Here is a 16714-nt window from a genome sequence, read left to right as displayed (position 1 = left end):
AACCAATTAAACCCATCCATTCCAATGAACCAATTAAACCCATCCATTCCAATGAACCAATTAAACCCATCCATTCCAATGAACCAATTAAACCCACCCATTCCAATGAACCAATTACACCCACCCATTCCAATGAACCAATTAAACCCACCCATTCCAATGAACCAATTAAACCCACCCATTCCAATGAACCAATTAAACCCACCCATTCCAATGAACCAATTACACCCACCCATTCCAATGAACCAATTACACCCACCCATTCCAATGAACCAATTAAACCCACCCATTCCAATGAACCAATTACACCCACCCATTCCAATGAACCAATTACACCCACCCATTCCAATGAACCAATTAAACCCACCCATTCCAATGAACCAATTACACCCACCCATTCCAATGAACCAATTAAACCCATCCATTCCAATGAACCAATTAAACCTATCCATTCTACAAACATGTCTGTGTTGATGAAAAAAAGACCCCCCACCCCCCACAAAAAAACAAACAGGAAATGAGGTCATTTAAACTAGAAGGTCAGCAGGTGCATTTCTCAGGCGGTTCCAAATAAATGGGACTGAATCAAGAAGACCTTTTGTTAAACAAACAGAACATGTCACAGGACACAGTCTGATAAATAACATAACTGGCTTGGGGGGATGTGTGGGGTGTTTACTGAAATACTGAGCTTATATCATTCCTGACATTTTAAATCTGCACATCCTGTACAGTCTATGAATAGGCACTTTTAAATAAGTTCTTTGTTCTTTCATGGTTTTCTTTCGCTGTAATAATGACACAGCAGTGTCACAATGATTCTGGGAATGGTCAGCACTGGAGATTGGCAACAAGAAGATGAAGCCAAGATGCATTCTGGATCTTGTAGTCCTGTTGGAAGGAGTTGTCCTCCTTTAGTAGCTGTTGTAGATGAACAGTCCCAAATGAAACCCCCTTGAGGGGATCTGAGATGATATGACAGGTGTAATCAATATGGGCTTAGTACAACTCGGCTCTCTGATATTCTAGGTGGAAGTTTCACCATATTGCTTGAATCAATCATTTCCTCTTAGATCTCTACAAGGGTCTAGGGATGGATTTGGGATTGGGCCATAGACAGCATACAGAGCAGTGGAATGAGAAGGCTGGATGCTGCCTGAAGGGGATTGGTTGGAGGAACTGAGAAGGGGGTGTGGGGGGGGTAGTTTACGAAGACTTCTCTTTCTTTGCTCTCGGCGAATCGGCTCCGTTGGAACTCACTCCGTTCACTCCATTGGCTGCCAAGGACAGAGGATAAAGTCAATGTTCTTGGAGCAAACAACAGATGAAAAACATAAAGCCAAACTACCCAGCTCTACTTGCAGCATTAACACCAGTTTTAACCCTAACCAACATATTCAAGGGGTGGCAGGTAGCCTAGTGGTTAGAGCTTTGGACTTGTAGCCGAAAGGTTGCTAGATTGAATCCCCCGAGCTGACAAGGTAAAAATCTGTCATTCTGCCCCTGAACAAGGCAGTTAACCCACTGTTCCCCGGTAGGCTGTCATTATAAATAAGAATTTGTTCTTAACTGACTTGACTGATTAAATAAAAATTCTAGATGGATCCCGATTAAAAAGCAGAGAAAGAACCAGACGTGTTTTAACTTAGACAACATCGTGACTCACCTTTGTCTTTCTTGGACTTGGTCTTGGGAGCTTGGAGCTTCTTGGGTTTCACGGGCTGGACCTGGACCTGGGCCTGCTCTCTCCACCTCCTCAGCTGGAAGTTGATGAATTTCCACATCATGAAGGCTTGAGTCACACAGATGGTAGCCAGCACAGTGATCCTGTGGACAGAAGACTGTAATTAGACACAGCGATCCTGAGAAGAGAAGAGACTGTAGTTAGACACAGCGATCCTGAGAAGAGACAGTAGTTAGACACAGCGATCCTGGGAAGAGACAGTAGTTAGACACAGCGATCCTGGGAAGAGACAGTAGTTAGACACAGCGATCCTGAGAAGAGAAGAGACAGTAGTTAGACACAGCGATCCTGAGAAGAGAAGAGACAGTAGTTAGACACAGCGATCCTGGGAAGAGAAGAGACAGTAGTTAGACACAGCGATCCTGGGAAGAGACAGTAGTTAGACACAGCGATCCTGGGAAGAGAAGAGACAGTAGTTAGACACAGCGATCCTGAGAAGAGACAGTAGTTAGTCACAGCGATCCTGAGAAGAGACAGTAGTTAGACACAGCGATCCTGGGAAGAGACAGTAGTTAGACACAGCGATCCTGAGAAGAGACAGTAGTTAGACACAGCGATCCTGAGAAGAGAAGAGACAGTAGTTAGTCACAGCGATCCTGAGAAGAGAAGAGACAGTAGTTAGACACAGCGATCCTGAGAAGAGACAGTAGTTAGACACAGCGATCCTGGGAAGAGACAGTAGTTAGACACAGCGATCCTGAGAAGAGACTGTAGTTAGACACAGCGATCCTGGGAAGAGACAGTAGTTAGACACAGCGATCCTGAGAAGAGACTGTAGTTAGACACAGCGATCCTGGGAAGAGACAGTAGTTAGACACAGCGATCCTGAGAAGAGACAGTAGTTAGACACAGCGATCCTGAGAAGAGACAGTAGTTAGTCACAGCGATCCTGGGAAGAGAAGAGACAGTAGTTAGACACAGCGATCCTGAGAAGAGACAGTAGTTAGACACAGCGATCCTGGGAAGAGAAGAGACAGTAGTTAGACACAGCGATCCTGGGAGGAGAAGAGACAGTAGTTAGACACAGCGATCCTGGGAAGAGACAGTACTTAGACACAGCGATCCTGGGAAGAGGCGGTAGTTAGACACAGCGATCCTGAGAAGAGAAGAGACTGTAGTTAGACACAGCGATCCTGGGAAGAGAAGAGACAGTAGTTAGACACAGCGATCCTGGGAAGAGACAGTAGTTAGACACCAAATATTACATTTGAGGTAATAGCCAAACTGGCTCCAGACTGTGAGAACACCGGTACAGTCGAAGTGGCTCATTTCTTTACTAGACTCTGTTCCTAATCCTGTTTTCTCTACCATCTGAAAGGACTTCCTCCCTACTATGGGGTGGCAGCGTAGCCTAGTGGTTAGAGTGGAGGGGCGGCAGCGTAGCCTAGTGGTTAGAGTGTAGAGGCGGTAGGGTAGCCTAGTGGTTAGAGTGTAGAGGCGGTAGGGTAGCCTAGTGGTTAGAGTGGAGGGGCGGCAGCGTAGCCTAGTGGTTAGAGTGTAGAGGTGGCAGGGTAGCCTAGTGGTTAGAGTGGAGAGGTGGCAGGTAGCCTAGTGGTTAGAGTGGAGGGGTGGAAGGTAGCCTAGTGGTTAGAGTGTAGAGGAGGCAGGTAGCCTAGTGGTTAGAGTGGAGGGGTGGCAGGTAGCCTAGTGGTTAGAGTGTAGAGGTGGCAGGTAGCCTAGTGGTTAGAGTGTAGAGGTGGCAGGTAGCCTAGTGGTTAGAGTGGAGGGGCGGCAGGGTAGCCTAGTGGTTAGAGTGTAGAGGTGGCAGGTAGCCTGGTGGTTAGAGTGTAGAGGTGGCAGCGTAGCCTAGTGGTTAGAGTGTAGAGGTGGCAGGTAGCCTAGTGGTTAGAGTGTAGAGGTGGCAGGTAGCCTAGTGGTTAGAGTGTAGAGGTGGCAGGTAGCCTAGTGGTTAGAGTGTAGAGGTGGCAGGTAGCCTAGTGGTTAGAGTGTAGAGGTGGCAGGTAGCCTAGTGGTTAGAGTGTAGAGGAGGCAGGGTGGCCTAGTGGTTAGAGTGTAGAGGAGGCAGGTAGCCTAGTGGTTAGAGTGTAGAGGCGGCAAGGTAGCCTAGTGGTTAGAGTGTAGGGGCGGCAGGGTAGCCTAGTGGTTAGAGTGTAGAGGCGGCAAGGTAGCCTAGTGGTTAGAGTGTAGAGGTGGCAGGTAGCCTAGTGGTTAGAGTGTAGAGGAGGCAGGGTGGCCTAGTGGTTAGAGTGTAGAGGAGGCAGGTAGCCTAGTGGTTAGAGTGTAGGGGCGGCAGCGTAGCCTAGTGGTTAGAGTGTAGGGGCGGCAGGGTAGCCTAGTGGTTAGAGTGTAGTAGAGGCGGCAGGGTAGCCTAGTGGTTAGAGTGTAGAGGCGGCAAGGTAGCCTAGTGGTTAGAGTGTAGAGGCGGCAGGGTAGCCTAGTGGTTCGAGTGTAGAGGTGGCAGGGTAGCCTAGTGGTTAGAGTGTAGAGGCGGCAGGGTAGCCTAGTGGTTAGAGTGTAGAGGTGGCAGGGTAGCCTAGTGGTTAGAGTGTAGAGGTGGCAGGGTAGCCTAGTGGTTAGAGTGTAGAGGCGGCAGGGTAGCCTAGTGGTTAGAGTGTAGAGGTGGCAGGGTAGCCTAGTGGTTAGAGTGTAGAGGTGGCAGGGTAGCCTAGTGGTTAGAGCGTTGGACTAGTAACCGGAAGGTTGCCAGTTCAAACCCCCGTTCTGCCCCTGAACAGGCAGTTAAACCCACTGTTCCTAGGCCGTCATTGAAAATAAGAATGTGTTCTTAACCGACTTACCTAGTTAAATAAAAGGTCAAATAAAAAATAAATAAAACTACAACTAGTAAATTGTCTTTAGTTAAGTTTCATTCCAGCCAAGCCACCCCATTACACGCTCTCTCTCACCGAACTATGAGCACATTGAAGTTCCCGTTAGCCAGGTCCAGTCCCTGTTGATCAGCGTTGGACAGGCCGAAGCCCACAGTCAGGACAGACAGGGACAGGGTGAGCAGCCGTCCAAGGACAAACAGCACCGCCCAGATGGAGAACCTTGTGGAGAGACAGACACGAGTTACATGACCATTCTTTATCAACACTATCATAACAAGACCTGTAGTAGACTGACTGTCTAATAGATAAACATAAGACCTGTAGTAGACTGTCTAATAGATAAACACAAGACCTGTAGTAGACCGACTGTCTAATAGATAAACACAAGACCTGTAGTAGACTGTCTAATAGATAAACATAAGACCTGTAGTAGATCGACTGTCTAATAGATAAACACAAGACCTGTAGTAGACCGACTGTCTAATAGATAAACACAAGACCTGTAGTAGACCGACTGTCTAATAGATAAACACCAGACCTGTAGTAGACCGACTGTCTAATAGATAAACACAAGACCTGTAGTAGACCGACTGTCTACTAGATAAACACCAGACCTGTAGTAGACCGACTGTCTACTAGATAAACACAAGACCTGTAGTAGACCGACTGTCTAATAGATAAACACAAGACCTGTAGTAGACCGACTGTCTACTAGATAAACACAAGACCTGTAGTAGACCGACTGTCTACTAGATAAACACAAGACCTGTAGTAGACCGACTGTCTAATAGATAAACACAAGACCTGTAGTAGATCGACTGTCTAATAGATAAACACAAGACCTGTAGTAGACCGACTGTCTAATAGATAAACACAAGACCTGTAGTAGACCGACTGTCTAATAGATAAACACAAGACCTGTAGTAGACCGACTGTCTACTAGATAAACACAAGACCTGTAGTAGACTGTCTAATAGATAAACACCAGACCTGTAGTAGACCGACTGTCTAATAGATAAACACAAGACCTGTAGTAGACCGACTGTCTAATAGATAAACACAAGACCTGTAGTAGACTGTCTACTAGATAAACACTATGATCAAATCAAAGTTGATTTGTTACGTGCGCCGAATACAACAGGTGTTGTATTCAACAGGCTATAAACAGTAGCAAGCCTACATACAGACACTGGTTTGTCAGGCTGATTGAGGTAGTATGCACATGTAGATATGGTTAAAGTGACTATTTATGCATGATGAACAGAGAGTAGCAGCAGTTTAAAGGAGGGGTTGGTGGGACACAATGCACATAGCCCAGTTAGCCAATGTGCGGAGGCACTGGTTGGTCGGTCCATTTAGGTAGTATGTACATGAATGTATAGTTAAAGTGACTATGCATATATGATAAACAGAGATTAGCAGCAGAAGTCAGGAGTGTTATGGCTTGGGGGTAAAAACTGTTGACAAGCCTTTTTGTCCCGGACTTGGCACTCTGGTACCGCTTGCCGTGCGCTAGTAGAGAGAACAGTCTATGACTGGGGTGGCTCGGGTCTTTGACAATTTTTAGGGCCTTCCTCTGACAGCGCCTGGTATAGAGGTCCTGGATGGCAGGAAGCTTTGCCTCAGTGATGTACTGGGCTGTACACACCACCTTCTGTAGTGCCTTGCGGTCGGAGGCCGAGCAGTTGCCATACCAGGTAGTGATGCAACCGGTCAAGATGCTCTCGATGTTGCAGCTGTAGAACCTTTTGAGGATCTGAGGACCCATGGAAAATCTTTTTAGTTTCCTGAGGGGGAATAGGTTTTGTCGTGCCCTCTTCACGACTGTCTTGGTGTGTTTGGACCATGTTAGTTTGTTGGTGATGTGGACACCAAGGAACTTGAAGCTCTCAGCCTGCTCCACTACAGCCCCGTCGATGAGAATGGGGACGTGTTCTGTCCTCCTTTTCCTGTAGTCCACAATCATCTCCTTTGTCTTGGTTACGTTGAGGGATAGGTTGTTATTCTGGCACCAGCCAGCCAGGTCTCTGACCTCCTCCCTATAGGCTGTCTTGTCGTTGTCTGGGATCATGATCTACCACTGTTGTTGTCGTCGTCTGCAAACTTAGTGATGTGTTGGAGTCGTGCCCTGGCCATGCAGTTGTCATGAGTGACAGGGAGTACAGGAGGGGGCTGAGCACGCACCCATGGGGGCCCCCCGTGTTGAGGATCAGCGTGGCTGATGTGTTGCTACCTATCCTTACCAGCTGGGGAGGCCCGTAAGGAAGTCCAGGATCCAGTTGCAGAGGGAGGTGTTTAGTCCCAGGGTCCTTAACTTAGTGATGAGCTTTGAGGGCACTATGATGTTGAATGCTGAGCTGTAGTCAATGAACAACATTCTCACATAGGTGTTCCTTTTGTCCAGGTGGGAAAGGGCAGTGTGCAATAGAGATTGCATCATCTGTAGATCTGTTGGGGCAGTATGCAAATTGGAGTGGGTCTAGGGTTTCTGGGATAATGGTGTTGATGTGAGCCATGACCAGCCTTTCAAAGCACTTCATGGCTACGGACTTGAGAGCTACGGGTCTGTAGTCATTTAGGCAGGTTAGCTTAGTGTTCTTTGGCACAGGGATTATGGTGGTCTGCTTGAAACATGTTGGTATTACAGACTCAATCAGGGACATGTTGAAAATGTCAGTGAAGACACCTGCCAGTTGGTCAGCACATGCCCGGAGCACACGGATCACACGTCCTGGTAATCCATCTGTGAATGTTGACCTGTTTAAAGGTCTTACTCACGTCGGCTACGAAGAGAGTGATCACACAGTCGTCCGGGACAGATGATGTCTTAATAGATAAACACTATCACAACAAGACCTGTAGACTGACTAACATCCTGGTCTAAAATGCCAAGTTGGCTGTGTGTGTGTGTGTGTTCACCCAGTCTCTCTGTGTGTGTGTGTGTGTGTGTGTGTGTGTGTGTGTGTGTGTGTGTGTGTTCACCCAGTCTCTGTGTGTGTGTGTGTGTGTGTGTTCACCCAGTCTCTGTGTGTGTGTGTGTGTGTGTGTGTTCACCCAGTCTCTGTGTGTGTTTGTGTGTGTGTGTGTGTGTGTTCACCCAGTCTCTCTGTGTGTGTGTGTATGTGTGTGTGTGTGTGTGTGTGTGTGTGTGTGTTCACCCAGTCTCTGTGTGTGTGTGTCTGTGTGTGTGTGTGTGTGTGTTCACCCAGTCTCTGTGTGTGTGTGTGTGTGTGTGTGTTCACCCAGTCTCTGTGTGTGTGTGTGTGTTCACCCAGTCTCTGTGTGTGTGTGTGTTCACCCAGTCTCTGTGTGTGTGTGTGTGTGTGTTCACCCAGTCGCTGTTTGTGTGTGTGTGTGTTCACCCAGTCTCTGTGTGTGTGTGTTTGTGTGTGTGTTCACCCAGTCTCTGTGTGTGTGTGTTCACCCAGTCTCTGTGTGTGTGTGTGTTCACCCAGTCTCTGTGTGTGTGTGTGTATGTGTGTGTGTGTGTGTGTGTGTGTGTGTTCACCCAGTCTCTGTGTGTGTGTGTGTGTGTGTGTGTGTGTGTGTGTTCACCCAGTCTCTGTGTGTGTGTGTGTGTGTGTGTGTGTTCACCCAGTCTCTGTGTGTGTGTGTGTGTGTGTGTTCACCCAGTCTCTGTGTGTGTGTGTGTGTGTGTGTGTGTTCACCCAGTCTCTGTGTGTGTGTGTGTGTGTGTGTTCACCCAGTCTCTGTGTGTGTGTGTGTGTGTGTGTGTGTGTGTTCACCCAGTCTCTGTGTGTGTGTGTGTGTGTGTGTGTGTGTGTGTTCACCCAGTCTCTGTGTGTGTGTGTGTGTGTGTGTGTGTGTTCACCCAGTCTCTGTGTGTGTGTGTGTGTGTGTGTGTGTGTGTGTGTGTGTGTGTGTGTGTGTTCACCCAGTCTCTGTGTGTGTGTGTGTGTGTGTGTGTGTGTGTGTGTGTTCACCCAGTCTCTGTGTGTGTGTGTGTGTGTGTGTGTGTGTGTTCACCCAGTCTGTGTGTGTGTGTGTGTGTGTGTGTGTGTGTGTGTTCACCCAGTCTCTGTGTGTGTGTGTGTGTGTGTGTGTTCACCCAGTCTCTGTGTGTGTGTGTGTGTGTGTGTGTGTGTGTGTGTGTGTTCACCCAGTCTCTGTGTGTGTGTGTGTGTGTGTGTGTGTGTTCACCCAGTCTCTGTGTGTGTGTGTGTGTGTTCACCCAGTCTCTGTGTGTGTGTGTGTGTGTGTGTGTGTGTTCACCCAGTCTCTGTGTGTGTGTGTGTGTCTGTGTTCACCTAGTCTCTCGGTCTGTGTGTGTGTGTGTGTGTTCACCCAGTCTCTCTCTGTGTGTGTGTGTGTGTGTTCACCCAGTCTCTCTGTGTGTGTGTGTGTGTGTGTGTGTGTGTGTGTGTTTACCCAGTCTCTGTGTGTGTGTGTGTGTGTGTGTGTGTGTGTGTGTGTGTGTGTTCACCCAGTCTCTGTCTGTGTGTGTGTGTGTGTGTGTTCACCCAGTCTATGTGTGTGTGTGTGTGTGTGTGTGTGTGTGTTCACCCAGTCTCTGTGTGTGTGTGTGTGTTCACCCAGTCTCTCTGTCTGTGTGTGTGTGTGTTCACCCAGTCTCTGTCTGTGTGTGTGTGTGTGTCTCTGTGTGTGTGTGTTTGTGTGTGTGTTCACCCAGTCTCTGTCTGTGTGTGTGTGTGTTCACCCAGTCTCTCTGTCTGTGTGTGTGTGTGTTCACCCAGTCTGTCTGTCTGTCTGTCTGTCTGTCTGTGTGTTCACCCAATCTCTCTGTCTGTGTGTGTGTGTGTGTGTTCACCCAGTCTCTCTGTCTGTGTGTGTGTGTGTGTGTGTGTGTTCACCCAGTCTCTCTGTCTGTGTGTGTTCACCCAGTCTCTCTGTCTGTGTGTGTTCACCCAGTCTCTCTGTCTGTGTGTGTTCACCCAGTCTCTCTGTCTGTGTGTGTTCACCCAGTCTCTCTGTCTGTGTGTGTTCACCCAGTCTCTCTGTCTGTGTGTGTTCACCCAGTCTCTCTGTCTGTCTGTGTTCACCCAGTCTCTCTGTCTGTCTGTGTTCACCCAGTCTCTCTGTCTGTCTGTGTTCACCCAGTCTCTCTGTCTGTCTGTCTGTCTGTCTGTCTGTCTGTCTGTCTGTGTGTGTGTGTGTGTGTGTGTTCACCCAGTCTCTCAGTCTCTCCGTCTGTGTGTGTGTGTGTGTGTGTGTGTTCACCCAGTCTCTCCGTCTGTGTGTGTGTGTGTGTGTGTGTGTGTTCACCCAGTCTCTCCGTCTGTGTGTGTGTGTGTGTGTGTGTGTGTGTGTGTGTGTGTGTGTGTGTGTTCACCCAGTCTCTCCGTCTGTGTGTGTGTGTGTGTGTGTGTGTGTTCACCCAGTCTGTCTCTTCTCGTTGCTGAAGTAGACCAGGCGGGACACGTGGAAGAGAAGCTCTACGAAGCAGTGCAGCACCAGCAGGACCAGAGCCAGACGATTCAGACTGGAAGACACAAAATGGACGCCGTTAGATCCCCCTGTTACCACAGTAATGACAACTAATTAGACGGTTCGAGCCTCACAGAGAGGTAAGGGAATACTTCGCCTTTCTTTGGCTAGAAAACTGCTATTTTAACCACGAACCCTAGCCTTGCTATGGTGTGTCAATTTCCAACCATCTAATTGTCATATCAAAAAAGAGGAGCCGTGGACAGAGTAGAAATGTAGTCAGCCCCCTGTCCCAACCTCCCGGCTGTAGTCAGCCCCCTGATCCAACCTCCCGGCTGTAGTCAGCCCCCTGATCCAACCTCCCGGCTGTAGTCAGCCCCCTGATCCAACCTCCCGGCTGTAGTCAGCCCCCTGTCCCAACCTCCCGGCTGTAGTCAGCCCCCTGTCCCAACCTCCCGGCTGTAGTCAGCCCCTGTCCCAACCTCCCGGCTGTAGTCAGCCCCCTGTCCCAACCTCCCGGCTGTAGTCAGCCCCCTGTCCCAACCTCCCGGCTGTAGTCAGCCCCCTGTCCCAACCTCCCGGCTGTAGTCAGCCCCCTGTCCCAACCTCCCGGCTGTAGTCAGCCCCCTGTCCCAACCTCCCGGCTGTAGTCAGCCCCCTGTCCCAACCTCCCGGCTGTAGTCAGCCCCCTGTCCCAACCTCCCGGCTGTAGTCAGCCCCCTGTCCCAACCTCCCGGCTGTAGTCAGCCCCCTGTCCCAACCTCCCGGCTATAGTCAGCCCCCTGTCCCAACCTCCCGGCTGTAGTCAGCCCCCTGTCCCAACCTCCCGGCTGTAGTCAGCCCCCTGTCCCAACCTCCCGGCTGTAGTCAGCCCCTGTCCCAACCTCCCGGCTGTAGTCAGCCCCCTGTCCCAACCTCCCGGCTGTAGTCAGCCCCTGTCCCAACCTCCCGGCTGTAGTCAGCCCCCTGTCCCAACCTCCCGGCTGTAGTCAGCCCCTGTCCCAACCTCCCGGCTGTAGTCAGCCCCCTGTCCCAACCTCCCGGCTGTAGTCAGCCCCCTGTCCCAACCTCCCGGCTGTAGTCAGCCCCCTGTCCCAACCTCCCGGCTGTAGTCAGCCCCTGTCCCAACCTCCCGGCTGTAGTCAGCCCCCTGTCCCAACCTCCCGGCTGTAGTCAGCCCCCTGTCCCAACCTCCCGGCTGTAGTCAGCCCCCTGTCCCAACCTCCCGGCTGTAGTCAGCCCCCTGTCCCAACCTCCCGGCTGTAGTCAGCCCCCTGTCCCAACCTCCCGGCTGTAGTCAGCCCCCTGTCCCAACCTCCCGGCTGTAGTCAGCCCCCTGTCCCAACCTCCCGGCTGTAGTCAGCCCCCTGTCCCAACCTCCCGGCTGTAGTCAGCCCTCTGTCCCAACCTCCCGGCTGTAGTCAGCCCTCTGTCCCAACCTCCCGGCTGTAGTCAGCCCTCTGTCCCAACCTCCCGGCTGTAGTCAGCCCTCTGTCCCAACCTCCCGGCTGTAGTCAGCCCTCTGTCCCAACCTCCCGGCTGTAGTCAGCCCTCTGTCCCAACCTCCCGGCTGTAGTCAGCCCTCTGTCCCAACCTCCCGGCTGTAGTCAGCCCTCTGTCCCAACCTCCCGGCTGTAGTCAGCCCTCTGTCCCAACCTCCCGGCTGTAGTCAGCCCTCTGTCCCAACCTCCCGGCTGTAGTCAGCCCTCTGTCCCAACCTCCCGGCTGTAGTCAGCCCCCTGTCCCAACCTCCCGGCTGTAGTCAGCCCTCTGTCCCAACCTCAGGCCTCTGTGTGTAAGCATCTTTCAGAGCGGTAGAGGAAGTGGAGGTGGATTTTCCACTGGACTTTTGTGTACAATTGGACAAAACAATAATCTTCTAGTGTTGTTGATGTGAACCAGTCTTACTTGAGAATGTATGCTCCTGCGATGTGAACTAAGTACAGAGAGATATACACCAACTGTCGGGGAATATCCTCCTGCAAACAAACAGGAAAAGAGACAGGATTTCAGGAAAACAAACTGCTTGGGGACACAGCCGACATTTAACTCTGGTGATCAAAATGTTTCAACTTCTTTTGAAACACAAATAGTACATCAGCAAGGAACTCACTTGTGAGTTAAGTCAATTCAATCCAAATAGTACACAGTACACATAGTACACGTAGTACACAGTACACATACACGTAGTACACATACACATAGTACACATACACATAGTACACATACACATAGTACACATACACATAGTACACATAAACATAGTACACATAGTACACATACACATAGTACACATAGTACACATACACACAGTACACATACACATAGTACACATACACATAGTACACATACACATAGTACACATACACATAGTACACATACACATAGTACACATACACATAGTACACATAGTACACATACACACAGTACACATACACATAGTACACATACACATAGTACACATACACATAGTACACATACACATAGTACACATACACATAGTACACATACACATAGTACACATACACATAGTACACATACACATAGTACACATACACATAGTACACATACACACAGTACACATAGTACACATAAACATAGTACACATAGTACACATAAACATAGTACACACAGTACATACACGTAGTACACATACACGTAGTACACATAGTCTGTTGGAGTACTGTGTGTACTAAGTGCTCACCTTCTTGGTCTTCTGGAAGTAGATCTCAGGCAGAGCGTGAAGCCAGTAGGCCATCTGGCTGATAAAATAGAATTTCATCTGGAACCTACAAGCACCACAAACAAAACACCAAGTCCATTCTATCACTACCTTATATTCTTAGTTCATTTAGCAGACACTTCTCGAGAGCGACTTAAAACTAAATAAATCAAGTGAATTCAACGAAGGTAGGTAAGACAATGTTATAGTAGCATTTTGCACATACAAAAAGAAAAAAGCAGCTACAATTTGCTATTAAATAGCACTAGACGGATTACACACCTAGGAGAAGTCATGCTGAGTGATATGATTCACTCATTCCATAGAGGGTTTGAAGAGAACACCCCCCCCAAATCCTTTTGAAAAGAAACGCCCCCAAATCCTTTTGAAAAGAAACGCCCCCAAATCCTTTTGAAAAGAAACGCCCCCAAATCCTTTTGAAAAGAAACGCCCCCAAATCCTTTTGAAAAGAAACGCCCCCTAAAAAGAAAACGCCCCCAATTCCTATTTAAAAGAAACGCCCCCAATTCCTATTTAAAAGAAACGCCCCAATTCCTATTTAAAAGAAACGCCCCAATTCCTATTTAAAAGAAACGCCCCCAATTCCTATTTAAAAGAAACGCCCCCAATTCCTATTTAAAAGAAACGCCCCCAATTCCTATTTAAAAGAAACGCCCCAATTCCTATTTAAAAGAAACGCCCCCAATTCCTATTTAAAAGAAACGCCCCCAATTCCTATTTAAAAGAAACGCCCCAATTCCTATTTAAAAGAAACGCCCCAAATCCTATTTAAAAGAAACGCCCCAAATCCTATTTAAAAACGCCCCCAAATCCTATTTAAAAGAAACGCCCCCAATTCCTATTTAAAAGAAACGCCCCAATTCCTTTTTAAAAGAAACGCCCCAATTCCTATTTAAAAGAAACGCCCCCAATTCCTTTTTAAAAGAAACGCCCCCAATTCCTTTTTAAAAGAAACTGCCTCTACACTCTAACCACTAGGCTACCTGCCGCCTCTACACTCTAACCACTAGGCCACCCTGCCACCTCTACACTCTAACCACTAGGCTACCCTGCCACCTCTACACTCTAACCACTAGGCTACCTTCTGCCTCTACACTCTAACCACTAGGCCACCCTGCCACCTCTACACTCTAACCACTAGGCTACCTTCTGCCTCTACACTCTAACCACTAGGCCACCCTGCCACCTCTACACTCTAACCACTAGGCTACCTTCTGCCTCTACACTCTAACCACTAGGCTACCTGCCGCCTCTACACTCTAACCACTAGGCCACCCTGCCACCTCTACACTCTAACCACTAGGCTACCTGCCGCCCCTCCGCTCTAACCACTAGGCTACCTGCCGCCCCTCCGCTCTAACCACTAGGCTACCTGCCGCCCCTCCGCTCTAACCACTAGGCTACCTGCCGCCCCTCCCCTCTAACCACTAGGCTACCTGCCACCTCTACGCTCTAACCACTAGGCCACCCTGCCACCTCTACGCTCTAACCACTAAGCCACCCTGCCACCTCTACGCTCTAACCACTAAGCCACCTCTACGCTCTAACCACTAGGCTACCCTGCCACCTCTACGCTCTAACCACTAGGCCACCCTGCCTCCTCTACACTCTAACCACTAGGCCACCCTGCCACCTCTACACCCTAACCACTAGGCTACCTGCCACCTCTACACTCTAACCACTAGGCCACCCTGCCTCCTCTACACTCTAACCACTAGGCCACCCTGCCACCTCTACACCCTAACCACTAGACCACCTCCTCCACCCTAGTGGTTAGAGCGTAAGGAGAGAGCTTACGGATTGCATCTCAAGCAGTATCATCTCACTGTGATGTTCTCAGATGGGTTTAGAGCTTTCAACATGAAAGAATACTAAATCATTTTGTCGAATTGAAACAGGACCAGTTTCCTCTCGGTCACAGAAGGACAGATATCACGCTGTGTTTTAAAGCTGACGTTGTAACGACTAAAGCATGCGTTTGAAATGGCATCTTTGCATTGGTCGGAGGACGCTGGGCTGAAAATGGTCTGTTAGTTATATACGAAACGGTCCCAAGCTTGTCATTAAGTACGATCACATGTATTTAGATAGGTGAAATACTACAGTATGACGTTTATAAAATGTGATTGTAACTATATATATCACTCCACTGATTTGTCATATTTGGACGGTGTACTTGAGTTCGTGGCCTCAAAAATGACTACACCTCAGCCAGGTATAACTACGTTGACCAGAAAGGTGAGATTGTAATCTTTCTGTCAGTATAAGCATTACTAGGTATTGTTCATGGCTCTCGTGATAAATAATTACTTTTTTTCTGTTGGTATGTCTATATTAGGCAAAAATCTACTTTGACACTTAACTATGGAAATCCTGTGACTAACACAATAACCATTACTAGCCATCTTATTAACCCTAACTAACCATCTTACTAATCCTAACTAACCCTTCCTAGCCATCTTACTAACCATTTTACTAATCCTAACTAACCCTTACTAGCCATCTTACTAACCCTAACTAACCATCTTACTAATCCTAACTAACCCTTACTAGCCATCTTACTAACCCTAACTAACCATCTTACTAACCACCTTTCCAACCTGAAATCCTGTGACTAACACAAAGAGCATCTCTGAAGCTAGAATAATCAGAACGGTTTCCATAGAAACCCTTACTAACCCTAACTAACCAAAGAACATCTCTGAAGCTAGAATAAGCAGAACGGTTTCCATAGAAACCCTTACTAACCCTAACTAACCAAAGAACATCTCTGAAGCTAGAATAAGCAGAACGGTTTCCATAGAAACCCTTACTAACCCTAACTAACCAAAGAACATCTCTGAAGCTAGAATAAGCAGAACGGTTTCCATAGAAACCCTTACTAACCCTAACTAACCAAAGAACATCTCTGAAGCTAGAATAAGCAGAACGGTTTCCATAGAAACCCTTACTAACCCTAACTAACCAAAGAACATCTCTGAAGCTAGAATAAGCAGAACGGTTTCCATAGAAACCCTTACTAACCCTAACTAACCAAAGAACATCTCTGAAGCTAGAATAAGCAGAACGGTTTCCGCGGAGATACTTAAGAGAACTAATGCTCTCTAAGTACAAACAGTCTGTCTGTGTGTTTAAACAAAGCCACCCACTTCTATGCAAATATCCCACCAGTTGACATTAGGGAACTGAGGAGTACTGTGAATGATGAGCCATTACAAGGAAACAACCCACTAAGATGATGTGTAAAACAGTCAGAAACATTTAGTTGTACATGTTTAACTTTTTAACTCTGTAAAACAAAAAAGAGACAGTACCCAAGTCTGATGAGTATAATGTTTGGGTTTGGCATAGAAAAGGGTTCAGGACTTACGGCATCAGGGTATGAGGGTATCCATCCCACAGACTCACTGGGTTGGACAGGAAGTTCTCCTGGAAGAGAAACAAAAAAAAAGTCTCACACACACACACACACACGCACCAATCAGATGGTCTTAAACAAAACAGGAACACCCCACTAGCCCAGTAAACAAAACAGCCCAGAATGTAGACCATTTAAAACCACCGACATCTTGCACACCCGACACACACACACACACTCACACACACACTCACACTCACACTCACACTCACACACACACACTAAACATTATAGTTTAAAGCACATACAGACATGAGGATGCTGGTTCCCCACCCGAAGGAGAACAGGTAGAAGGCAGAGAGCTGGCCTGACTCGTTGAACTTGCTGTGCTTGGTCTTAGAGAAGTGCATCTTTCGGTTGATTTTCTGCATAACAAATAGAGAGAGGTTAGAGGTGGTGGTGTATAGATAGAGAGGTTAGAGGTGGTGGTGTATAGATAGAGAGAGAGATTAGAGGTGGTGGTGTATAGATAGAGTAGGAGAGGTTAGAGGTGGTGGTGTATAGATAGAGAGAGAGGTTAGAGGTGGTGGTGTATAGATAGAGAGAGAGAGGTTAGAGGTGGTGGTGTATAGATAGAGAGAGAGAGGTTAGAGGTGGTGGTGTATAGATAG

General features: G+C 48.1%; 1 protein-coding gene across 2 annotated transcripts in view; it reads right to left on the bottom strand.

Moving 5' to 3' along the window:
• Nucleotides 1-332: 332 nt before the first annotated feature.
• The window catches only part of LOC115128017 (translocating chain-associated membrane protein 1-like 1), a 42465-nt gene continuing 26083 nt past the window's right edge, over nt 333-16714 (bottom strand). Inside the window, exons 4-11 of one of the 2 annotated variants that reach the window (XM_065019246.1) lie at nt 16352-16468; nt 16056-16114; nt 12647-12731; nt 11851-11921; nt 9893-9997; nt 4612-4755; nt 1667-1827; nt 333-1277 (exon numbers count right to left, since the gene is read on the bottom strand). In XM_065019246.1, the coding sequence (XP_064875318.1) occupies nt 1207-1277; nt 1667-1827; nt 4612-4755; nt 9893-9997; nt 11851-11921; nt 12647-12731; nt 16056-16114; nt 16352-16468 (813 nt within the window). In that variant the 3' untranslated portion in view covers nt 333-1206. The remainder of the gene's footprint in view (nt 1278-1666; nt 1828-4611; nt 4756-9892; nt 9998-11850; nt 11922-12646; nt 12732-16055; nt 16115-16351; nt 16469-16714) is intronic. The other variant, XM_065019245.1, reaches the window with a different exon arrangement.

This window comes from Oncorhynchus nerka, linkage group LG6 (genome assembly GCF_034236695.1).
Source record: "Oncorhynchus nerka isolate Pitt River linkage group LG6, Oner_Uvic_2.0, whole genome shotgun sequence".
Taxonomy (NCBI): Eukaryota; Metazoa; Chordata; class Actinopteri; order Salmoniformes; family Salmonidae; genus Oncorhynchus; species Oncorhynchus nerka.
Note: the sequence above shows the minus strand (reverse complement) of the source record. Positions and strands in the feature narration are given on the sequence as shown.